This window comes from Mobula birostris, chromosome 31 (genome assembly GCF_030028105.1).
Source record: "Mobula birostris isolate sMobBir1 chromosome 31, sMobBir1.hap1, whole genome shotgun sequence".
In the NCBI taxonomy this organism is placed as follows: Eukaryota; Metazoa; Chordata; class Chondrichthyes; order Myliobatiformes; family Myliobatidae; genus Mobula; species Mobula birostris.
Window position 1 is genome coordinate 14,816,980 of NC_092400.1, and position 27,096 is coordinate 14,844,075.

Consider the following 27,096-nt stretch of genomic DNA (forward strand, 5'->3'; position numbering starts at 1 on the left):
AGCAACGCACCACAGGAAATTGGGACTAGATGGGTAGGCGTCATGGCCTCATTGAGCTGAGGGGCCTGCTCTTGTGCTGTGCCATTCTATGACTAATACTTCCTGCTCATTATTTTACAAATGGCCATCCAACAATCAAACATCAATACGACAGAGCCAATAACCTGAAACTAGCCAATTATAGTAAACGATAGAAATACAGTTTTCCCCTTCCAATTGTTGAGTGTACAGCAATTGAAAGAGTCAAAATTGACGCTTTTGGAGAATCAAGGGAGGAAGATAGAACTAAGGCACAAATCACCCATGAACTAATGCATGGCACTGAGGATGAGCTACTATTTCTATGAAGGCAAATCAAAATTCTCTCTAGTAATTAATAGGTACACCTCAAGACATGTAAAATAGAATTTGACCATCAAGACATCACCATTGCTAACTACATAAAGACTCCATCACAATTAATACAAGAAAAGATACATGACGCTCAATAAAGCCACTCAAATGGATGGATATCTATTCCAATATGCAAGCCTGGCAACTCAAAGGAAGAGTAAATAAAACAATATATGACAAAAAGCCTAAATTAAATCATACAATATTCATATGATGATTGTCTAAGATGAATAGCTAGAAAATTAGACCACAAATAAATAGGTAATTTTCTCATCTCACAATCGGACTGAATCATTCACAGTTTTAACACTTACGCTCCATATAACTGCCGAGGAAGCAATGAGCCCAAAGCTCTGCCAGCTTCAACGTTAGTAGCCTGCTTTCTCTGTGGAGGATTACTGATGGCCACTCTGATCGTGTGATCCTTAACTACGGTTCCATCCAATTTAAGGACTGCCTGAGAGGCTTGTGTTTCATTCTCAAATTCAACATATGCCAGACCCTGAAACAAAAACAGATTCAAATTTCACTCAATCTCAAGAAATCTCAACGTAAATAACACAGTAGAAACTAATTCACCTTTGAGTTCTTAATACATCAACTAACACATAGTTGGTGAAATATTAATATCTAGCGATTATCAAGGTGACAAAAATGACCTCACAGATCCTCTACATTGACTTTGTTCACATTGGTAAAATTAATAATGTGTAATTTTTCATTTTATGTTTCATCTTCCTGCTCCCTAGAGGAAAATTACTGTGTGTTTAAAAATTAATTACCTGTTCCTGGCAATCCAGGTTTGAGACTAGATTATACTAAAGCTTGCAATGCAAGAAGAGAGAGTGTGCTGAAGTCTTGATAGATACAGCTAATCTTTCTAGAGAAATACTTTTTTAAAAATGAATGAAGACAAGAGGAAGAAATGGAAAGCAATGTTGAAATGGCAAAATATAAAACACTGTAGTTGCTGAAATCTAAAATAAAAGAAAATGCTGTAAATACCCAATAGGTCAGGCAGCGGTTATGGAGGGGAAATGGAGTTAAGTTTACATTGGTCTACTTTCCTTTTTGACATCAGGAAAGACTAATCATCTGAAATTGCTGAATTCAGCATTGAGCCCCAAGAGCCATAAAATACCTGACGTAAGATTAAGTGTTATTGGTTAAGTTTATTTTGTGCTTCATGGGAAGGGTGCGAGGGCTAAAGACAGAGAGGTTAGAGCTGGACTTTGATGGAGAATTAGAAGTGCAGTGATGCTTACAGCTGAACGTCAAGGAAGAGGATCCAAACAGGGATGTTACAGCCCTAAGGGATCGACAGTGAGTTCAGCAATTTCAGATAACAGCCTTTGCTTTTTGGGTCCGTCTTTGACCTAAGCATTAATTCTTCATAGATGCTACCCGATGTATTTATCTCTAGAATATTCATTTTATTTAAGCATTTAATGAAATGCCACTTTCCAGGAACTCACTAATTAGTTATCATTTGGTGTTTACAAGACACTGATATTTTAGTCATAAGAGGTACAGTAACAGACCCTTCAGCCCTCGAGTCTGTACTGATCATTAACCACTCATTTGCATTAATACCACATTAATCCTCTCTTTAGTCATTCACAAATTTCCATTACATTAGGGACAATTTACAGTAGCCAGTTGACCTACCAACCAGCACATCACTGGGATGTGGCAGGAGATGTCACAGGGAGAGCAGGCAAATTCTACACAGATCTGGGTGCTGTCTCTGGCACTGCAGCACCACTCCACCCATCCTGTATCTGTTTTAAGTGGATGGTAATTGTGAAAGAGACTGAAATATGACAAGCAAGACAGCCTCAGAGAAATTGGTCGAGGCTAAATGATTCAATTGTCCTTTTAATTGATGGCTATCCAGAACCTCAGTGGGACATGCACTTCTTTCCCAGAAATTTGGCTGCACCATACTTTCAATACTAAGTTTTAGTAACTGTCTAAATAAAATGCATTGTCTGCACTCAGTATTGAAAGCCTCACGCCTTTTATCTCTCAATGCAGAACTACGAAAGTTCTCAAAGCCAGTGAAAAATGCGCAAGATCTGGCAAGGAAATGGAAAGGCGTATCCTTACATGCTATTTGTGAATTTTAGACAAGGTGCTGAAAATTCTCAAATCTTGCCTAAGCTCAGGGAATACTCTTGCTTCACAGATGAGCACAGCACACACCCATCTCAATAAGCAACTGTACAAAAGTTGGTACCTTTGGCTTTCCAGAGCGATTAGTGACGAGACGAATCTCCTTCAGATTTCCATGCTCTTTGCAGATCTCCTCCAGATCCTCTCTAGTGCAGGAGAAAGGCAAACCTGATATAAAGATCTTGTGTTTCTCCAGACTGGTGCTGTACTTAAATACCTGGAAAGTAAGAAATATCAAGGCTTAATAGTGGAAAAATTAATTCCTTTAAGATGTTCTGTCACTGCAGTAAAAGACTAGACTCTTACTGTTGCCTTCCATGGTACAATTTATCTCATTTGGAAACAGAAAAAGATTTGTGACAGAAAAATGTAAGAGAAATGAATGAAACACTGCAGAAAGGCTTGAATTTAAAAACATACCAGAAATGCAAGTTATTCCTTTTGTTTAAACAGTGTTTTGACCTGATTACAAATGGATACCAAAACTGCTACCTTAAATTCTGGATTCTTTGCCTTGTCAACACAAGGTGAAACAAACATTGGCCGGCCTTCCAATTCCCGACGGTCTACTGTTAGTGCATTTGCAGCCGCCGCCTTTTCTTTAAATTCTACATAACAATATCCTCGGAAGTGTCCCCTATTGCTGTAAACGGGGCGGATGTCTATGATCTGGCCAAAGCTTTCAAATATCTCCTTCATTCTCTCCTCAGGACTAGGCATTGAGTAAGCAAGATTGCTGACAAACACAGTGAGGTCATCCTTGCTATTGTCATGAAGAACTTTGTTCCTTGTGGCAGCAACTGCCTTCTGCTTTTGTTGTGCTGGAGTTTCTACAGTCTTTATGTTGCTTTCACGCCCAAACAGGCCACATTCTGCTGAAAGAACCTCCTCAGTTTCCTCCTGTTCCCCATGTCGAGGCTTTTTATTTGGTTTGTCTGAAATTCAACAAGCAATCATTAGAAATCTCTATCATAAAAATCTCATCTTCTCACCTTAAAAGGAGCAGGAGAATACGAAGAAAACTAAAGTAACAGAGGCACCTGCAAGCTTACTAGCTGTAAAACCAGACAGTGTAGACTCTGTAGTTTTGATCTAACTTACTTGACATGATATCACCACAGCAGCTTAAACCTCCATATATCTTCCACCAGTAATGGTGATGAAAGAAGGATTGGTAAATATGACACAGTCATCTGGGATTCTTAAGGCAAGAAACACTTGCTTTCAGAATAAACTGAGTTCTCAACCTGATAAAAAGGGTTAGGATTTTTTTGTTTCAAATACAGAAAAATTACAAACTATTTTCCCATTTCCTGAATTACTGTACATTTTTCTTTTCATTCTTACTTGTGGTTACACTTATGAAGCAGATGTATCACATTAAAATTTGGCTTGAACTACAGTTATGCTGCAAAATTACGTAAAGTCATCCAGCATCAACTGAGAAATTGTTAGGCAATATGAATTAGAAATAGCAACAGTTGCTAGAAATCAGTGAGGAACTGTCAAAAACTAATAATTGGTCAAGAGAATCTATTAACATACTGAACCAACTGAATCATTCAAAATCACTCAATTAATCTCAAATGCCTAAAGTAAGGTTTTAAGCAAAAACTCAAAACATAACACAATGACAAGAGTTTGGCAGAAGAAAAGGGAAATAAACATTCATAATTGGAATTAATTCAAAAATAAATGTTTTTTGGAGACTTCAGACAATTTATATAGAAAACTTATCGCCATCAGCTGATTTTCTGCTGCTCACACCAGCCATTCTAATCAAGCAAAGACCCTGATAGTGAGGCAGAACCACTTGTCTGCGTATCACAGCCTCTTTTTTTTTCCCTCCAGAAAACCTGCAACACCCAAGGACTTTCCAAACGTAAGCTTACCTCAAAAGTGTAGCTGCAGGCTACAGTAGAATCTCCTGAAGATGTGGAAACCATTTAAGAAATGCAGGAGCAACACATAAAATGGAGGATCTCAGTGGGCCAGGCATCATCCATGGAGGGAAGTACATAGTTGACGTTTCGGGTCATGGCCCTTCTAAGCAGTCCAGATGAAGGATCTCAACCCAAAATGTTGACTGTCTATTTTCCTCCAAAGGTGCTCCTTATGACTAGCTGAGTTCCTCCATCACCTTCAAGCGAAAATCTGAAGATGCTGGAAATCCGAGCAACACTCACAAAATGCTACAGGCCTGAAACGTCAACTGTACTTTTTAACCCATAGATGCTGCCTGGCCTGCTGAGTTCTTCCAGCATTTTGTGTGTGTTGCTCCTCCATCTCCTTTGTGTGTTGCTGCATTGCAGCATCTGCAGTTTCTTGTATCTCTACAAATACAGTTTGTCCTTTTTTTCTAGGTTTATCAAAGCTTACCTCCACTCCCAGTGCACCTCTTTCCTATTGCGGGTAACACAATCTTGACTGTCAAAGGAGACACTAAATACCAGTTACTGGATGCTCTCATCTTAAAAAGTGTCAAGTCATAAAGGAGTGCATAATCACAAAGGAAGTCTGTTTCCTGAGTGCCATGAATTAGTATTTTCATTCATCACTCAGATTATTTTATTTTCCTGCCTTCTGATTTGGTGGGGTTGATGGAAAGATGAGTGTTGGCCAGGATAATATAACTAAATAATTAAAGAATATCAGAAGGTCATCTCAAATCCACAGGATATCCTCCACATATCCTGAAAACCCCCAACACTCCACTCCTGCAGGACAACTGATTTAACATCTTAACTTACAAGCATGTTGGTAAGTTAATCAGGATAGTGCCAGGAAAAAAAATGTCAGGCACCTGAACACAGAGACCCAAGGGAACAGGTATATAATTCTCTGAAAGCAAAGACAGAGTGATAAAGAATGCGTATGGCACACATGCCTTCATCAGCCGTCACATTGGGACATCATGTTGCAATTGTACAAGTCATTGGAGAGACAACACTAGGAGTATTGTGTGCAGTTTAGGGTGCCAAACTGTAGAAAGGTTGTCACATTAAATTGGAAAGGGTGCAGTAAAGATACAAGGTTTGTATTATAAGGAGAAACTGGGATGCTTTCCCCCCTGGAGAAAGGAGGCCAAGGAGTGCCCTTATAGATATATAAATATACAAAATCATGCCATCTTTGTCCCAGAGTAGGGGAGTCTAAACCTAGACGGCATAAGAAAAGACAGATTTTAAAGGGAGCTGAGGTTACGATATGTAAAAGACATTTCAACAGGTTCATGAATTGGAAAGCTTGAGGGGGATATGGGCCAAATGCAGGCAAATGGAATGAGCTGAAATAAAAATGAAAACTCTGAAATAGTGGACTTTAAGATAAATTGTAAAAAGAAAGACAAAAGATACTGAAGAATTCAGTTAAGTAAGTTCAAAGCACAGAGTCTGGCAAATGGAAAGAAGGGAGGGAGACACATCTGGAAGAAGTTTGTAAGGCTGGAACAACTGTAAGTCCATGGAAGGATTTAAGTCAGCAATGAGCAATGTTCCCTCTCAGATGTGCATGAGCTTAAAGTGCGCACAGTAAGTTGGTAGGTTAACTATACTTAACAATGGTACACAATCACATTTCCTTCCCAGGCTTCTGATGCAGATGGTGTTGACAACGTGGAGTCTGCGATAATTTGTCTGCAGGTTTTAGAACTGGCTTATTTATACTGTTTTTATTGAAGAAATTATTCAGTGTACACACATTGTAACTGGGCAAAAAATTGCACAGCACACCAGTCATTACAAATTAGAGGGAACATGGGCCATGAGAATTTTTAAAAAGAGTATTTGGTGGATTAAAACTTAACATCAGTCAGTGAACTCAGAGGTGACCGATCAATAGGATTTGATGCAGCAGGCAACCATGTTTTGGATGAGTTGCAGTTTATGCAGAGGGAGGAATGGGCACCAACCAGGAATGTACTGTAATTGTCAACTTAGACAAGAGAAAATAATAGGGTTACACAGTGGGCTGTAGAGGAAAGTATTGAGAGTTAAAGATTTTGATAGACAAAGGGTTAATATTGGCTTTTTGAGAATGGAAATCAGTTTGCAGCTTCGTTTGTTACAGATATGGCCTTGGGTTTCAGCAGAGACGGCTCTGAGAATAAATACTTGCAGTTGCTTATCTTGTAAGAATTAGGCTCAAGGATATGAGACAAACTGTTTAATACAAAGTTATACACGGGACTGAATTTTTAATTTTTGGCTGTTGCTATGGGTATAGTTTATCACAAGAGAATTGCATGTGAACCTAGCTTATCCTTTCCAATTCACAAGGTTAATCGAACAGCTTTTGCTTCTGCAATCGATTTGTACATGCATAAAAGGAGCTGTGCTCTCTGCATTATCAGGAGTTCGAAACCCACCATTAAGAGGTTCCACTCCCCACAATATCATGAATAAAGCTCTCTTTACTTTGAAGTCCATGTCTAATTTACTTGCGATCAACTTTAATCGAATTTCTCTAGCAAATTAATTTCCCTAACCAGTAATACTCTTAGAAAATGTAGAATAAAAATGGCATAGACAAATAGCCAGCATCTTTTCCCTCCAAAATCAAAATGTCTAACACTAGAGGGTATGATTAGTTCAAAGGGGATGTGCGAGGCAAATTATGATAGTGGCGTTCAATAGGTTCTTAGATGGCACATGTACGTAAAGAGAATGGAGGGATATGGACATTGTGTAGACAGAAGAGATAGGTTAGTTAAGCATTAAATTACTAGTTTAATTAATTTAGCACAACATTGTGGGCTGAAGGGCCTGGTCTTGTGCTGTACTGTTCTACGTTCTACCCACCCATCCTTTTTCAGACCTCTTGAAAGAATACTTTAGAATTTAGGGTAAAGGTACGATGAACCTATTGTTTCAAACCAATGCATTCTCCACTTTGACGTAAACCATCCACAAGGAAAGCTGTTATTAATTAAATTCCATTTAAATATTTTGATATACGTCTTTGCAAATAAGCGTGTATCAGAAGCAGGGAAGTCTTGCTCCAACCAGGTCCTGTCCTAACTAGTCTGCTCTAAATTTCTCAGTACTGCACAATAATTGAAAACCGAATGCCAAAACAGAATCAATGAATTCTGTCCTACAGCAGATATGCTTCTGATTACGGAAACTGCAAAATTATTGCTACTTATTGTAACATTGAAAGCGAAGGAATCTTCTTTGAGGTTTTAAACAGCAATTTTGAACTATTTTTAGATTTTAACTGTACATCTACATTTAGAATATTTTTATAAGGCTGTGGAACAGAAGCTTAAAATCACTTCATTGCCAAATAAAAAAATTTCTCAAATAAATCTTAGTCAATCATTTGCCTCACTACTGGATTTCACATCTATAAGTTGTTGGTACATACAGAACAGTGCTCATTTTGTAAATACAGAGTCAAATTTTCTCACCTAACTTTGCTTCCCAGTCCTCCTTATCTGCTTTGCGTTTCTCTCCAGGTACTGCCTGTTTCTGGGCCTTTTTGGCAGCCTTCTTTTCAGATTTGGCTTTCCTCCTTTGCATGTTTTTCTCTTCTTCCTGCTTCGTCAGCAGGGCTTCTTTCTCTGCAGCCTGGGGAAAAGAAAGTAACAATGTAAAGCTACTACTTAAAAGCCTCAGTTCCACATAGGAGTTTCTTTATTTCTTTCTATAGTATTTAAAGGTAATCTTTATAGCTTGGTAAAGTTAAACTGAAAAGTATCAAAGTTTCATAGTTTAACATAAGTTACATGATCATATCTCATTTCACAAAGCTGCTGCTGTGCACCTAAATCTAACACAAGTATTCTTATTCGTGACTAAAATCAATTGTTAAAATAGAGGCATTCAGTGTTCCAGATGATAAAGGTTATGTTGAGGCTGGGTTGTTCCCTTGGTTCTGTTTTTAGAAAGGTAGGGTCCATTGTCGTTCTGGGAGGGACTGGAGTTTGATTTATGTAGCGGACACCTTCTATTGTAACACAATGCTGATATATGTCCACATCATGATTAAGTAATTCCCTTACCAATATTTTCTAAATTAATTTCAGTTCTACTGCATTCACAAAATATTTGTTTGAATGTATTTTATAATATTGACATTTTCTTTCTCTGAGCAGCAATTAAAATCATCTAGCACGAAGTCTCCCAGCATGATGCTTTATTAAATTGCAACTAATCTATTGTTCTTCACAGTAGTGATGAAAACATTAAAACTTCCTTCTGATTCACTGTTGAGCGGAGAGTCAACTACCAATTTTCATGTTATGTATTATCCCTTTATGGCATATTTTAGGTGCTTTGTTCAACATCAGATTTGTAATACATCAGATCTAGGGGCACAAATTGCTATCAGTGCTTAACTCTGTTCTCCAGTAATGAAAATTCTACACTATAAGAGAATTCAGAGAGCAAGTCATTCCAAGGCAGTAACACACACCTTTCAGCTGTTATCACCTGCCAGCCTCCCTGAATATACAATGACAATCAACTTTTACAGAGCATCTCCCTCAGTAACAACCAAAGCTGCAAAAGGCATTCCAATGTGCATGGAAGAACCTCTTGCAGTATTACTAAAGATGCTTATGCTGCCAAGAAACACAAGGCACTTACTTTGGCTCTCCACTCATTAACTTGATTGAGTCTGCTCTCAGTCTTTTCTACAGCTAGGTCCCAGTCCTCCAAAGACCCTAAAAAAGAAACAAAAATGTGTTGTACTTCCCATTTATGTCCAAATGTCTCTGAATTATTAATGATGAATCAGTGTTAAAAAAGATCTTTTCATTGTTCTGAAACTGCTAAAATCAATTAGTACTTCGACTCACACTTTGAAATTTGATTTAGAAACTCATCATATGTTTCTATTAAGTGATGAAAACTACAAGGACCTGTTTGATTCTGGGACTGAAAACACTACATGACAAACTATAGAAAGGTTTGACATGATGTTGGTTAGATTACTACAATAAGATTCCTTCCTTTTTACTCAGTCCAACTGCAGCAGATGTGAAAAATAATCATAGGTTTCTGTTCCTGACTACAATCCAGTGACACTGAGTGTAAATGTTCCATTCTTTATACTGTTGACGTGGTCTGTCAATGGTCACACGCAAGTCACAGCCATTTCACTAGCGGAATATATACTGATCCATGTAGTTTTAGTCACTTGAACTTTAAAGTGCAAGTTTCAATTTTAGCAGTTTCAGAACATTGAAACTTTCTTATATGGAGATCTATATTATAGGATATCTGTGTGTGTGTGTGTGTGTATGTATACATAAAATTTATATTTGAGTATGTGTATGCACAGTTGCGAGAAAGTCCGTGAACCCTTTGCAATTTCTGCATTAATTACTCATCAAATGTCGTCCGATCTTCATCTAAGTCACAGTAATAGACAAACACAACCTGCCTAAGCTAATAACACACGAACATAGAAAACCATAGAAACTACAGCACAGAAACAGGCCCTTTGGCCCTTCTTGGCTGTGCCGAACCATTTTCTGCCTAGTCCCACTGACCTGCACATGGACCATATCCCTCCATACACCTCCCATCCATGTATCTGTCCAATTTATTCTTAAATGTTAAAAAAGAACCCACATTTACCACCTCATCTGGCAGCTCATTCCATACTCCCACCACTCTCTGTGTGAAGAAGCCCCCCCAATGTTCCCTTTAATCTTTTCCCCCCTCACCCTTAACCCATGTCCTCGGTTTTTTTCTCCCCTTGCCTCAGTGGAAAAAGCCTGCTTGCATTCACTCTATCTATACCCATCATAATTTTATATACCTCTATCAAATCTCCCCTCATTCTTCTATGCTCCAGGGAATAAGGTCCTAACCTATTCAACCTTTCTCTGTAACTGAGTTTCTCAAGTCCCGGCAACATCCTTGTAAACCTTCTCTGCACTCTTTCAACCTTATTTATATCCTTCCTGTAATTTGGTGACCAAAACTGAACACAATACTCCAGATTCAGCCTCACCAATGCCTTATACAACCTCATCATAACATTCCAGCTCTTATACTCAATACTTCGATCAATAAAGGCCAATGTACCAAAAGCTCTCTTTACGACCCTATCTACCTGTGACGACACTTTTAGGGAATTTTGTATCTGTATTCCCAGATCCCTCTGTTCCACTGCACTCCTCAGTGCCTTACCATTAACCCTGTATGTTCTACGTTGGTTTGTCCTTCCAACGTGCAATACCTCACACTTGTCAGTATTAAACTCCATCTGCCATTTTTCAGCCCATTTTTCCAGCTGGTCCAAGTCCCTCTGCAGGCTCTGAAAACCTTCCTCACTGTCTACTACACCTCCAATCTTTGTATCATCAGCAAACTTGCTGATCCAATTTACCACATTATCATCCAGATCATTGATATAGATGACAAATAACAATGGACCCAGCACTGATCCCCGTGGCACACCACTAGTCACAGGGATCAATTGTACTTTCATGTCTTTATTGAACACATCGTTTCGTCATTCACAGTCCAGGCTGGAAAAAGAATGTGAACCCTTGTATTTGATAACTGATGGAACCTTCTTTAGCGATAACCTCCACTGAACATTTCCTGTTGCTGCTAATCAGACTTGCACAACAGCAAGGAGGAATTTTAAACCATTTCTCCACACAAAACTGTTTTAGTTCATCAATATTTCTGGGATACCTCGCATGAACAGCCTTCTTCAGGTCATGCCAAAGAATCACAATTGGGTTAAGATCTCGACTCTGATTGGCCATTCCAAAGGACAATTTTCTTCTTTTTAAACCATTCTGTTGTTGATTTACTCTTGTGTTTCGGATCATTGTCTTGTTACATTATCCAATTTCTATTAAGCTTCAGGTGATTGACTTCTACCCTGACATTCTGTAAAATGTCTTGATACAATTTTGAATTCATTGTTCACTCAACATTTGCAGCTGTCCAGACCCTGAGGCAGCAAAGCAGCCCCAAACCATGATGCTCCTTCCACCATGCTTCACAGTAGGGATGAGGTTTTGGTGTTGGTGTGCAGTGCCCTTTTTCCTTCAAACATAGTGGTGTGCATTTCTGCCAAAAAGTTCAACTTTTGTCTCATCTGTCCACACAACTTTGTCCCATAAGTGTTGGAGAACATCCAGATGGTCTTTTGCAAACTTGAGACATGCAGCAATGCTTTTTTTGGAGAGCAGTGGTTTCCTCCGTGGTGTACTTCCATGAGCACCATTCTTGTTCAGTGTTTTTCTTAGAGTGGACACATGAACAGAGACTTTAGCAAGTTCTAGAGATTTCTGCAGGTCTTTTGCTGTTACCCTTCAGTTCTTTTTCACCTCCTTCAGCATTGCACGTTGTGCTCTTGGTGTGATCTTAGCAGAACATCCACTCCTAGGGAGAGTAGCAACAGTACTGAATTTCCTCATTTGTAGACAATTTCTCTGACTGTGGACTGACGAATACTCAGGTCTTTAGAAATGCTTTTGTAGCCTTTTCCAACTTTATGCATCTCTACAATTATTCTAAGGTCCTCTTAAAGTTGTTTGATTGAGGCATGGTGCCCATAAACAGATCTTCCTTGAGAAGAACAAGCTCTGTCAGTAACCTGAATTTGTCTGCCTTTTTTTTAAAAATAGGGCAGGACACCTCTACAACCCACAACTCCGGTGTCATCTCATTGACTGGAACACCTGACTCCAAATAGCTTTTGTAGAAGGCATTACCCCAGAGGTTCACATAGTTTTTTGAACCCAGACTGTGTTTGTTTAAATGGTATACTCAGTATTGACATGAAAAGTACAATTGCTTGTGTGTTATTAGTTTAGGCAGATTGTGTTTGTCTATTATTGTGACTTAGATGAAGATCAGACCATATTTTATGAGTAATTAATACCGAAAACCAGTTAATTACAAAGGGTTCACAAACTCTTTCTAGCAACTGTATATGTGTATGTACTGTGTGTATGCATATGTATACATATGCATACACACATTTACATATACACACACATTATTTTATATTTCCCCCCCCCAGGATAAAAACAAAACATAAAAAGAATTTCCATTTGCTTTGGTCAATCCCTTTTTGATAAAGATATTTAAGATTTATCAATTTGTTTGAAACTATCAGAAGAATCCAAACCTTCTCAAAAAAAGAACTTTCCACTCTTATAGGATAGGACAGTAATAGCTTCAGATTCTTGAGATCACTTTTTTTTTTATCTTAAACCCATTAACAGCAAAGAGCCATACCTTATATACTATCTCCTGACAAGATATGGTTGCACTCAATACCTCAGGACCCACTACTACAAGGAAGCAACATGGAGAAAAACAAATCTTAAAGTGCTAAGCTAATATCATCAAGAATTTCAAGGAGGAATTCATCGGCTGAGATTCCAAGGGAACTTAAGAGTCCCTAGGTCTGAAACTGTCACAAGAATGTCAGTCTTTTCAGATGTCTGTCACTGGCTACCCTCATGACATGTACCTGTCTGAAAAATAACTTTACAAATATCAACACCAGAAAACATAATTTCATTCTACTTGTTTTTATCCAGTTATCTATCTATCATACTACAATGCTGTATACCCTCTCTGCAGTCACATAACATATTGCCAAGGTCTCGGTACTCCTATCCATCGCTTTAACATTTTAAGTTTGCGTACCCTCTACCCTCTCAAAGGTGAGCAGCACTTCGCAGACATGCTCAGGATAGTCGGTGGTACACTGTACTGCTCGATGCAAAGCCTTCCTGCAGTGCTGGGGATCACCATGAGCTCTGTAAGAACATCACATGCAGATTTGTTTTTAAATCAAATTGCTTCTTAACACAGGCAGGTACAGATAAACATGGTGACAATTATAGTCTTTCTGATTGAACCCACAGATCCAATAGTACTGACTGGTTAAATTGCATTGTTCCTGATCTCAGAATTGTGATTCCTTTTTATCCCTTTGATGAGAATGATTTTTAACAATACGTCTTATTTTAAATAACTTGTTATTCATTAGACACTTTGTAATCTTGATTGCCCAGGTATTTTTTAATCACTATATATAATCTGATTTTTACACTCATTTCTTAAAAAAATAATTCTTTCTACTATTTCCAAAAACCACATCTGACTACTGCTCATCTCCTTTACTAGATTAGAATCTTATCAAAGAGAGTCTTATTCCTTTCCGCTAGGTCTGGTTTTCCACACAGCTCAGATACAACAGCTGACAAATGGACAGATTTATGGAAGAGTCCCAATGCCAGCATACACCAACAGCTGTTTCATCCAAGGCTTTCAGGACAGGTCGGAAATTAAATAAATCAAATACAAATAGTTGCCTGATAAGGCTAACATTCTTACCGTTCCAAATTGAAATACTCTAGCCACATGTTGGCATACTTTGCATTTCCTTTGCTCATGATTCTATCCCAGAGCTCACGGGCTTTCTGCATGTTCTTGCAGAGTCTTGCCTACAAAGAATTACAGAGAGGCAAGCAATAACCATGATGCAATTCAATCTTCCAGAGATCAAACACTGACCATAAACCCCATCTCTACTGCAGAAGAGATAAGTCACTCTTAGCACAGTTCACCTCATTATCAGGAATACAGTACATGGTGCAAACCAGACTTTCTCACCTGTCATAATTTCTGGACATGGGCAGGAATGTATATAAAGCAACTTTATTCTCAAGAGGCATACTGTGCGAACCATATTTTTCTATATTCCTACATAACAAGAGGCAGTGCATAAAAAGAGCAACCTTTCAGTCAGGTCCACGTTCAAAATTAAAAAACAGAGCTTTGCACCAGTTTTCTCTGAGTTGGATAATCCACGGCAGGGAGTATGTCAGAGCTACCTTTTAATCAGGACGGCGACTGAGATTTTAAAAGCATAATTACGCAGCAATTTACACCTGAGCTTTGACCAGTGACTAATCAGCGTTTGCAATTAACACGAGCAAATTAAAGGCAGGCAGTGGCAAGTTCAGCGGCCATCATAAGTGTACAGAGTCAGAGTGGTGACCTTGAGGCTTCAGTCAGAGAAAGCAAATGAAAAGCTCCAGGCTAGGTGTTTTTTTTTCCTTCCCTTCTTTATATCTGCCCACCTAGGATAGTAGAGATGCTCCTTTTGCAGGATGTGGCAGGGAGACGTCTAGTGTCCCTGACAACTACAACTGCAAGAAGTGCATCCATATGCAGCTTCTAACAATCCAGATTAAGGAGTTGGAGCTGGAACTAGATGAACTCCAGATCATTCAAGAGGCTGAAGGTGTGATAAGTTCCCCAAGACTACTGCAATATTGCATGCATTTTCTACCTCCGGTTGTAATTTATAGACCACATGCTTATTATTGTTTGGGGGTCAGTATACAATGCCTATCAGTGTCTTTTTTACCCTTGCAATTCAGCTTTATCCACAAAGACTCAGCACTTTCTGACCCTATGTCACCTCTTTCTAATGATTTGATTTTATTTTTTTTAACCAACAGAGCAACGCCGCCCCCTCTGCCTTCCTGCCTGACCTTTCGATACAACGTGTGTCCTTGCTAGGGGGAGTTGACCTGATAGTGGTCGGGTCTCTGGCACTGAGCTTGCAACTGTGACACACAAGGGAAAGAGGGAGAAAAGGCATGCTCTGGTGATAGAGGATTCATTAGTTAGGGGAAAGGACAGGAGGTTCTGTGGGCGACGACGAGATTCCCAGACAACACTGTATGTTGTCTCACAGGTGCCAGAGTCTGGGATATTTTGGAGAAAGGCCTCAGCATTCTTAAGTGGGAGGGTGAACAGCCAGAAGTCATGGTCCATGTTGGTACCAATGACATGGGTAGGACCAGTGAGAAGTTTCTGCAAAGGGAGTTCAGGAAGTTAGATGCCAAGTTAAAGAACTGGACCTCCAGGGTTGTGATCTCAGGATTGCTACCCATGCTACATGCTAGTGAGGCCAGAACTAGAGAGGATATTAGACCGCTAGAAAACGATGCTGGAGAGGTAGTAGTGGGGGACAAGGAAATGGTGGACAAAATAAATGTATTTTGCATCAGTCTTCACTGTAGAAGACACTAGCAGTATGGTGGAAGTGTCAGGGGTCATAAAGTTATCATTACTAGAGAGAAGGTTCTCAGGAAACTGAAAGGTCTGAAGGTAGATAAATCACCTGAACCAAATGGTGTACACCCCAAGGTTCTGAGAGAGGTGACTGAAGAGATTATAGAGGCATTAGCAATGATCGTTCAAGAATCACAAAGTTCTGGAATGGTTCTGGAAGACTGGAAAATTGCAAATGTCACCCAACTCTTCAAGAAGGGAGAGAAGCAGAACAAAGGAAACTATAGGCCAGTTAGTCTGACTTCAGTAGTTGGGAAGATGTTGGAGTTGATTATCAAGGATGAGGTCTCAGGGTACTTGGAGGCACATGATAAAATAGGCCATAATCAGCATGGTTTCCTTAAGGGAAAATCTTGCCTGATGAATCTATATGAATTTCTTTGAAGAAACAACACACAAGATAGACAAAGGAGAATCAGTCCATATTGTGTACTTGGATTTTCAGAAGGCCTTTGACATATCGCCACACATGAGGCTGCTTAACAATCTACGAGCTCATGGTATTATAGGCAAGATTCTATCATGGATAAAGTACAGGCTGATCAGCAAGAGGTAAAGAGTGAAAATAAAGAGAGCATTTTCTGGTTGGCTGCCAGTGACCAGTGGTGTTCCACACGAGTCTGTGTTGAGACCAACTCTTTTTACATTATATGTCAATGATTTGGATGATGGAATTGATGGCTTTATTGCAAAGTTTGCAGATGATATGAAGATAGGTGGGGGTTAGGTAGTTTTGAGGAAGTAAAGAGGATATAGGAGGGCTTAGACCTTTAGGAGAATGGGCAAAGAAATGGCAGATGGAATACAGTGTCAAGAAGTTGATGGTCATGCACTTTGGCAGAAGAAATGAAAAATCTGACTATTTTCTAAGTGGAGAGAATTTTTTTTAAATGATGCGCAAAGGGCCTTGGGAGTCCTTGTGCAGGATTCTCTAAAAGTTAATTTGTAGGTTGAGCCTGTGCAAAGGAAGGCAAATGCAATGTTTGCATTCATTTCATAAGGACTGAATACAAACGCAACAATGTAATGTTGAAATTTTATAAAGCACTGGTGAAGCCTCACTTGGAGTATTGTGAGCAGTTTTGAACACCTTATCTTAAAAAAGATGTGCTGAAACTGGAGGAGGTTCAAAGAAGTTCACAAAAATGATTCCAGGATTTATTCACTAGAATTCAGAAGAATACAGGGTGACCTAATTGAAACCTATGGAATGGTGAAAGGACTTGATAGAGTGGATGTGGAGAGGATGTTTCCTATGGGGGGGGGGGGGGGGGGCAGTCTAAGACCAGAGGACACAGTATCAGAATAGAGGAGCATCCTTTAGAACTGAGATGAGGAGGAATTTCTACAGCCAGAGTAGTAAATCTGTGGAATTCTTTATCACAAGCAGCTGTGCAGGCTAAGTCTTTATGTATATTTAAGGCAGAGATTGTTAGATTCTTGATTGGTCAGGGCATGAAAGGATACGAGGAGAAGGCAGGCGATTGGAGCTGAGAGGAAAATGGATCAGCCATGATGAAATGGCAGAGCAGACTCGATGGGCCAAATGGCCTAATTCTGCTCCAGTAGCTTATGGTCTTATGGAATAATACAGAAATTGAGTAAAATACAGATCAAAATATCTCATACCACATCTTAAAATAGTAATCTGGAATCATCATTTAAGCATCACAAAGAAAAGATAAATAAAAAGACTGCTAGGAATTTGTTTGTAGCATATATTGCTGCCTATATCACTGACTTTCCATTCTTTCAAATGTTTCCAGAGAACAAAATAATGATAAACTAGAATTAATTTAGAAATCATTTAGCTGACTTTATGAAGAATTCCAAAGAAAGTTGGTATACCACAATGTATCACTGTGATACCCTCTTAAAGGGCACAAATGGACAAATAAAGGTCATGTTTTTCATTTATTCTTTATAATTGAAGTTAAATGTTGTCAGGTTCTTTCACTGGCTTCTTAATTGTTTTTCATTATCTGCAATACTTCCTCAAATCACTCCACCTCAGTTCCACTTGTCACCTTACCTCAACTCTGGCCCAATTCTGTAGAATTGTACACGAAGGGTCTCCACTCTCACTGAATCCTGCAAAAAGTCCGGAAGTTACTTCAGCTTTGATTGTCACAAATCAAAATACTGTGTAAAGGACTAATGTTTCCTCTAATGAAAACATTAAATTACTTCTCAAACTAAGGAAAAATACTGGATGAAAATAGCAACTCAACCAACCTTATCTTAACTGGGACTATTAGACCAAGTATAAGGAGCAGCAAGTCAAATATCTCCCGAAATATACAGTGGATAAAAATCAATTTGATTAACTGATAAGATGAAGGTGTCCACAATTAATTCTGCTGAAATGTGACATACATAATTAACATATTTACCAAAAGTGAAGCAGAATATCAATCATTGAATTTGTGGAGAAGTGAACCTGCAATGAATACTCTATGAAGAGTTAATGACCTATAAAAATCTATTTCTGCTATAAGTCAGAAATCAAAAAAGCACAAATCTTCTCTATAATTGAAGTTTATCGGTTCTACAAAAGAGAGGCAAAAGAACCTAAGCTATTAAATGTGGTTTGGAATTGATCCTCAAGCTGATGTCAAGCTATCATCATTTCCATTCAATGAAATGTTGCGTGACAAAGAATCAAAAGAACCTCTAGGGTTGGGCAATCCTCGACAACAATAGACTTTTAAAATGTTGTTCCAGTAAATGGTAAGAACAGGTACAGGTTAGTGAAATCACAAGGTTAGTTAAAATAGATCTAATAATTGCCAAACAGCAACTTTCTAACTTCCTGTTGTTTCATTGAAACACTACATGATACAAAACCAGTATAAAAGAGATGCCTGATAGGGGGAGCACAAAGCATCTCGGGATATTAAGGTCTTGATGTGGTATACAGAGAAAATTGACCATCATTATGTAATATAGAAGCTTCAGTATGAGAGGAAGTATCTGGCCATCCACGTTCACAGTAGTTTAACTACTGGAAATAATTGATTTATTTACATTCACAGTCATTTCAAGTTTATCTAATTTGAGCTCTAACGAAACTTAACTAGTGCTCAATTACTTATTCAGTGGACTCTGAAGGGTTTTTGCACAACTGGTAATCGAGTACCTATATCTAGAAAGGTAACAATTTTGACACAGAGCTATAGATCTATTAACTGAACATCTGCAACAAATAAAAACAATCTAAAAATACAAGATTAATGTGAAAATGGCAAGAATCAAATGTTCTCATCGTTTAATGGTCAGATGAATGAATCACCATAACATCTGGCTACAGTGAAACGGCCAGTAATTTGTTTTTTAAATAATAAAGGGCAAACATACTTTGTTCTATATCCTGTTTCAAGTAATCCACGCCACGACTATACGCTGATCTGAGCTCCTCCAATTCTTTACTGGAATCTATTCAAATAAAATGGCAAAGAGTTAGCAGGCAATTAAGCTTCCACCAGGACCAGAGGGGTGAAGAGATTTTATCAGCAAAGTATCGGCTTGGTTTTCTCTGCTGAAAGTAATCACTACTTCCAAATGTCCTGCCATGTAACTTTGCCTTCACTGACATAGAAAAGTTTAATAGTTCAAATCGCAGTCCTCAATCACTCAAACCATTGAAATGCTGCTGTGAGAACTGACTCACTCTAAGCATAGCATGCAGTTATTCAGAAGCAGTTAGAAGACAAATACAGTACTATATCTTTTATTTTGTACATGATTCTCTCTCTCATGCATACAGCTGGTAAACAATAGCTGTAGCACTTTGCCAGAAGAGTCCTAACACTGCTCCAATCTGTGAGAGTCCAAAGGAACATCATATATAAATAACCCCACACCCAGATGTTTGGAATGTACCACTTGGATCACACTGCAAGTTGCTTTTATCGCTTTTATAAATAGCTCTTGTTCCTTTTTACTCTCGCTCTTTATTTACTGTGTTACACTTCCAAATTTACCAAGAATAAACCTTCCTCAAGTAGCTCATGCATGACCATTAACTCCGCACATCCTTCCTTCATAAAAGATCCTCAAACACTCTGTGCCATGCATTTCTACACCCAACCTAAGACAATCAAATCCTTCAATCATGTCTCCAGCTGTAGGCTTGTGACTGTGATTTGAAGTTATTAACAAATTTTCTCTTTATTTTAGCTCCATGGACTTTCACTTATTTTCTTCCATTTCTAGAAGACAAAAAGACAAAATAGTACAGCACAGTACAGGCCCTTCGGCCCACAATATTGTGCCGACCCTCAAACCCTGCCTCCCATATACCCCACCCCACCTTAAATTTCTCCATATACCTGTCTAGTAGTCTCTTAAACTTCACTAGTGTATCTGCCTCCACCACTGACTCAGGCAGTGTATTCCACGCACCAACCACTCTCTGAGTAAAAAACCTTCCTCTAATATCCCCCTTGAACTTCCCACCCCTTACCTTAAAGCCATGTCCTCTTGTGTTGAGCAGTGGTGCCCTGGGGAAGAGGCACTGGCTATCCACTCTATCTATTCCTCTTATTATCTTGTACACCTCTATCATGACTCCTCTCATCCTCCTTCTCTCCAAAGAGTAAAGCCCTAGCTCCCTTAATCTAAAAGCAAGAATCAGAATTTTGAAAAGATGGTAACAAATCAGTATGTAGGAAGAAGATTGAAAATCTGGCTGAGTGGTACCACACAACCACCTTTTACTCAGTGTCAGCAAGAGCAAGGAGCTGTTTATTGAGCTCAGGAGAGGGAAACCAGAGGTGTAGGAAAAGTGGAGGATCCGAGGTGGAGAGGGTCAGCAGCTTTAAGTTCCTCAGTGTTATAATTTCAGAGGACCTGTCCTGAACCCAAAACTTCAAGTGCAATTACAGAGAAAGCACAACAGCGCCTCTACTTCCTTAGGAGTTTGCATAGATTAGAAAAGGAGGCCATGGCTGAAAAGCTGGACCTGCTGCTGGAAGAAAACACACAACTGAAGAAAGAACTGGACACATTTGGCAGGCAGTCTTTAGCATAACTTCAGCGCCGGCATGGAAGTTGTGGGCCGGTGACTGAGGATGATGATGCATTACAGCAGCAGGGAGTGCAAGAACCCAGAAACCCCGGTTGGGAGCACCAAGGTATTCTGCCAGAACACGCTTGCCTGAAGTGTGGGATCGTCCTCCCTGACATCGATACCTTACAGATCCATGTCATGGACTGCATCATTTAAGCATGTTCCCTTTTAAGAGACTGTTTTCACTATGCATACACAACTTTTCATTATTTGGCTGGTGGGGTGTGAGAAGAGAGGGTCGAGGATTAATTAATATTTTTATTCAATATATTTTCAGATTAGTAAATGTGAAAATTCTTGTACGATGCTATTTTAATATATGGCGTACATTTATTTTGGGGTCTGTAAGGAAATGTACCAATGGAATGGAGTATTGTTTACATCTGGAAATTGCACATTAACGAATCTGCCAGAAAGTGCTTTTATAATAGGGGAATTGAGGGTATTGGGGAAAAGGCAGGTAGGTGGAGGTGAGTCCATGGCCAGATCAGCCATGATCTTATTGAATGGTGGAGCAGGCTTGACGGGCCAGATGGCCGACTCCTGCTCCTATTTCTTATGTTTACTTATAACAATTAGACATGACATCTAAAACTTCGACAAACTTCTACAAATGTGTGTTGGAGAGTATATTGACTGGCTGCATCACAGCATGGTATGGAAATACCAATGCCCTTGAATGGAAAATCCTACAAAAAGTAGTGGATATGGCCCAGTCCGTCCCGGGTAAAGCCCTCCCCACCACTGAGCACATCTACATGGAGTACTGGCGCAGAAAACCAGCATCCATCGTCAGGGACCCCCATCACCCGGATTATGATCGCTTCTTACTGCTGCCTTCAGGAAGGTGGTACAGGAGCCTGAGGACTCACACCGCCGGGTTCAGGAGCAGTTATTATCCATCAACCATCAGGCTCTTGAACCAAAGGGGATAACCTCACTCAACTTCACTTGCCCCATCACTAAAATGTCGCCATAACCTATGGACTCACTTTCAAGGACTATTCATCTCATGCTCTTGATATTTATTGCTTACTTATTTATTATTAACATGTTTTTGTATTTGCAGTTTGTTGTCATTTGCACATTGGTTGAATGCTCAAGTCGGTGCAGCTTTCACTGAATCTATTATTCGATTATGGATTATGCCCGTTAAGAAAATTAATCTCAATATTGTATATGGTTACATATGTACATTGATAATAACTTTACTTTGAACTTTTGTATTTTGAATCTTGAAGAATAAATCTAAAAAAATGCTTGCAAGCAACTCCCTCTTCTGCACCCACAACTCCAGTCCTCCAGGATTCTTTCTTGGTACATAGTACTTCCTCATTTGCTGCTTGAGTGACGTCACCCAGTCCGAGTGTCAGTTTCCACAGAATGCTGATGGTGTCCTACTTCTTTAGCAACGCCTGTCTACTCAACCTATAACTGCCTGGATATTGTCCAGTTCATCGTCTCATATTAAACCACGACTAAGCCCAAACTGTCCCTCAATAGTAGGTCAACTACAGACTTTCTTTTCCTCGTTACATATCTTACATCTCTGTTCCTTTAGCACAAACTTCATAGATGCTTTCTCACATTAACCCACATTGTCTACAACCTCAGTCTTTTTAAGTCAAAGTTCAAAGTAAAATTTATTATCGAAGTATGCACATGTCACCACTTACAACCCTGAGATTCTTTTTCTGCAGGCATACTTAGCAAAGCTATAGAACAATAACTAAACTGTAGACATCAGGACTTAACTGTAAACAAACCGTGCAAATGCAGATATAAATAAATCACAATAAATAATGAGCATAAAATAACAATATAACAGAGTCCTTAAATGAGTGTAGCTGTCCCCTTATGTTCAAGAGCATGCTAGTTGAGAGGTAGTAACTGTTCTTGAACCTGGTACTGCAAGTCCTGAGGCACCTGTATCCTCTACCCGATGGCAGCAATGAAAAAGAGTGTGCCTGGGTGTTGAGGATCTTTAATGATGGATGCTACTGTTCTACAGCAATGTTTCTTGTAGATGTGCTCAATGGTTGGGAGGGTTTTACCCGTGATGTACTGGGCCGAATCCACTACCTTTTGTAGGATTTTCCACTCAAAGGCATTGGTATTCCCATACCAGGCTGTAATGCACAGTCAGCACACCTTCCACCTCACGTCTATAGAAGTTTGCAAAGCTTTTCATTTACATGCCAAACTTCCGCAGACTCCTGAGAAAGTATCGGCAATGTCATGCTTTCTTCGCAGAAATATTTATATGATGGGTCTAGGACAGGTTCTCTGAGATAGTGACATCCAAGAACTTAAGAGTTACTGACCCTCTCCACCTCTGATCCTCCGATGATTACTGGCTCATGGACCTCTGGTTTCCCTCTCCTGAGGTCTACAATCAGTTCCTTGGTCTTATTGACACCGAGTGACATTAAGTCACAGCCAAATTTTAAACCTCTCATTTTATCAATAAACAACACCACCTACTTTTAATTTCAAAATATCACCTACCACTTTCCTTGCATCAACCTACTGATTCTATGACATTATTGTTTTCTCCCAGATGTTCCTACAGATAGCCAAATCTTATACCCAAACTTTGAATTAGTTTGACTCTCTCTACCATCTCATACAAGTTGTCAACATATCTCATTCTTTCAGTCCCAGTGTTTTCTTACCGTTATCTATTTCATTGAACAACAAAATTTGCCATTCCAATAGAATTCCTCTAATATATAGAGGGAACTTGACTCAAAGCAGGCACAACTGCCAGGGAAATAAGTTAACAAATCTTACAGAGACAAAAGAAACACAAGAAAAGTGCTTCCTGCAGTCTTGTGCTCCAGAAATAAAAATACTTCCTGCAGCAGTTTATTTTGCAAACGTAATTTACACTTTGCCATTTGTTATCTTCATCAAGATAAGGCCAAAAGCACCAACTCACACTTTTATGGTATACCTTGGCTAAAATTCACCCTGCGCCTCAGATAGTCGAGAAATGCCTGCCAGAGCTCCACGTAGTCTGTAGCTTGGATGAACCCGGCATTCAATGCCTTTTCAAAAGTATCTACCAATTATAATAAAAAACAGTAGTGAGTTGCACTGAAATGATGCTCTGCATTATAGCATTTCATGATTACTATAAAATATTTTAAAATGCATAACAAACCTCCAATTTTCCAAGCACCAGTCTCACTTTCTGCAGAAAATGTATGAAATATGTAATCATTCCAGCAACATCCATTGCTACATAAGCTGCACTTCCTCATAACTGCCAATCCACTAAGGTGCCTGTTTAATTCTCCCAGTTTGTCAGTCTCCATCTTACCCATTCTGATAACGTCAGAACCACTGGAGTGGTAAATGACAAGTCTTTCTTTTTTCTCAACTAAGGATTCCCTTTTATCTATTCCATTCTGGCTGAGCAGGGCCCTACATGTCCATTACTGATGAAATAACAATTTATTTAGTAACTTAAAGAACAGCACAAAAATCGTGTCAGGCAAACTCATTGTTGAATTAATGAATTACAGATCATTATCACCATCCCATTTTTAAGAGAGCACCACCTCTATGGTCTTTCCCTATAGTTCTTTACTTCTCTCCCTACCGTTCCCATTTGTCTTACACGATCTTCTCCTTTATCATTTAATCTTCCTTTTGATTTTCTTCTTTCCTCCCCACCCAGCTTCTGAATGACGTCCATAACACCTGTTTTCTAATTCTAAGAAAGTAACATAAGTACGCAGTTTCCTTCTCCATAAAATTTTATTTGACTTTTTAGTATTTACAACATTTTTCTTTTACTTACAGTATCAAGAATATTTTACTCTTTACACAATTCTAACTAAAATATAACTATTCTTAAAACTGCTTCTTCCAATGGCTGACAAAACTAACCCTAAGTTAATAGATGCCTAAAGTACTGGTGGCTGAAAGAGTGCCATTATTTCTCCAGATCCTCAAAGCTTTCTAATTTAGGATTCGGATGAGCACGGTCCACTTGTCAGGATAAACGCAATTCCCATAATAGTTCAAATCATCTCAAACAGAACAGTCTACATGGCTGGAACCCCCATACAATATCACACATTCACATTATCAGTGCACCTGGGCTGTCAAATGAATGCAGCAAACTTGTAAAAGCTTCTTCATCAGCATCTGCCAAATCTTTAACATCCACTATCGAGTGCGAGTGCAAGGACAAGGACCACAGTGTGAAAGGTCCTGTCACTCCCACTGAAGCCAGCCCCACATGCAGCAGAGTGGCTTGGATATATACCACTTTCTTCAAAGATGATGGATCCAAATCCATATACAAGAAAAATGTAAGAACACCTTCACCACATGGGAAGAAGCAGTTTAAAAAAAAGAGGCATTCCACCAACTTCTCAAAAGCAAATGGAGATGAGCATTTAATGCTTACCAGTAACACCTATACATCATGGAGTTTCTTTTAAATGTGCGAATGCTAAGAATCCAAGTTACCTGTTATGACCTTGTGTTCAGCTTGGTGTCTCTCCTGTGCTAGAAGATATCTGTTCCACAATCCAACTATCCAAGGGCAATTTCGAACAGCCCGCTCATGTGTAGAGAGAACCAAATCTTTAATCTTCAGTTGCCTGTCCTACAATGGCATGGAGGGCAAGCCAAAATGTAGACATCAGTAATAAAGAGGAAACAAAGATTAACCATCCTTAAACTCTCTCTGTAACATACTTTTCACAGACATGAAGGCGAGCCACCTCATTCAGTCTATGATAAGTGAGGAAACAAAGCTTTAAGAATCGAAGCACTGTTCTGTCCAGCTAAAAGTGGACCAAGCAGAGAGGGCACTGAAATGATGTGGGCAGGGAAGGAGCGTACTCCATACTGCACTGTCAAAAGCATATCAGAGAAGGGTTGAGAATAACATCAAACAATAAATTAGATCACACAAGAACTTTGTACACAAAACAAATAAAAAAGGACTTGGGGAATAAGTGTCTATACGTACTGAAACTAATGCTGGATGAAAGACTTCAATCTAAAGAGTGTCCAATTGCAAGTGTCTGGGATATTTTGCAGTGAAAACAAATTCTGATACTCAGTTGTGATGAATTTTATGAGGTTCAGCAGATACAGTAATAGCTGTTCCTTCCACAACACGAAGCACTAAGCAGTTTACTTTAAAAGTGCCCTGATATTTGTACTTATTAAACTATAGCATACCACTGTTCTTAAGTTGTTTAGGTTAATTAGGAGAGCGTATCATTCTTGTGCAGATCACAGAGCCAGAAGATACTTACAGAACCAGAAGACCATGCAGCCCATCTTAATTCATCTATGCAAAAACAAATAACTACATATAACTTCTTTATACAAATAGTTTCTTTTGCCAGAGGGTGGTGAATCAGTGAAATTCATTGTACAGACGGCTGCTGAGGCCAAATCATTGGGTATATTTAAAGTGGAGGTTGACAGATTCTTGATTAGTAAGGGTCTTAAGGGATACAGGGAGAAGGCAGGAGAATGGGGTTGAGAGGAATAATAAATCAGCCGTGATGGAACGGCAGAGCAGACCCAATGGACTGAATGGCCTAACTCTGCTCCAATATCCTAAGCTGAACACAGAACATCCCAAAGTTCACTAGGCCACATAAGGTATATTTGGATAGATAACAAAACATTGCTCAGAAATAAGTTTCAAAGATGGTCTTAAAATTGGAAAAAGAAATAAAGAAGGAGGGAGATTAACAGCTAGTGGTGAAAGAATTATATTCAGGAATGACCAAGAGTCAAGAGCAACTAGAGGAAAAGAGATCAAGACTGAAAGAGACAGGGTGTGCCAGCCATGGAGGGCTTTGAGAAAAAGAACGGCTTTTTTTCCGTCAGCATAGGTCAGGAAGCTCAGAGATGAAGGGTAAACAGCAATTGCTGCTAGTTAAGGTACAAGTGGCAGAATTTTGGATAACATCAAGTTTAGAAAGAGAAGGCAACCAGAATGCCATTGGAACAATCAAGCAAAAAGTGCTAACAAAGGCATAAATTAAGGTATAACAGTACATATGCCAAGGCAGCTGATTAGAAGTAGCCGGAAGGTGTGATCTTAAGGGTGGTAGAAGTCATTAGGTGATATTACAAATCTGCAAATTCGAGAAGACTAACACAAATGCTCCTGAGCGATCAGTTTTGTCACCTTTTCCTTACCAAGTACTGAGTGTAGCGTGCCCAAAGATCTGGCACTAAACAGTTCTCGGACAGCGCCCGTTCAAAGGTGATCTGAATCCTTGCTGGGTCCCCCGCTTTCATCTCAAAGTCAATGTAAGTCTGAAACTCTGCCAGTTTTGGAGGATCTGCTACCAACTGCAATAGAACAAGCAAATGTTATTTGGGAAATAT

The 27,096-nt window shown here is 39.2% G+C and overlaps 1 protein-coding gene across 2 annotated transcripts in view; it reads right to left on the reverse strand.

The window, feature by feature from the left end:
* Positions 1–27,096, reverse strand: part of sart3 (spliceosome associated factor 3, U4/U6 recycling protein) — a 41,868-nt gene that overhangs the window by 2,328 nt on the left and 12,444 nt on the right. For both annotated transcript variants that reach the window (XM_072247989.1, XM_072247990.1), the window contains exons 7-18: positions 26,905–27,060; positions 25,204–25,342; positions 23,675–23,782; positions 19,005–19,082; positions 17,680–17,738; positions 13,896–14,005; positions 13,203–13,315; positions 9,159–9,235; positions 7,979–8,138; positions 3,061–3,503; positions 2,633–2,785; positions 708–895 (exon numbers count right to left, since the gene is read on the reverse strand). In XM_072247989.1, coding sequence (XP_072104090.1) covers positions 708–895; positions 2,633–2,785; positions 3,061–3,503; positions 7,979–8,138; positions 9,159–9,235; positions 13,203–13,315; positions 13,896–14,005; positions 17,680–17,738; positions 19,005–19,082; positions 23,675–23,782; positions 25,204–25,342; positions 26,905–27,060 — 1,784 coding nt within the window. The remainder of the gene's footprint in view (positions 1–707; positions 896–2,632; positions 2,786–3,060; positions 3,504–7,978; positions 8,139–9,158; positions 9,236–13,202; positions 13,316–13,895; positions 14,006–17,679; positions 17,739–19,004; positions 19,083–23,674; positions 23,783–25,203; positions 25,343–26,904; positions 27,061–27,096) is intronic.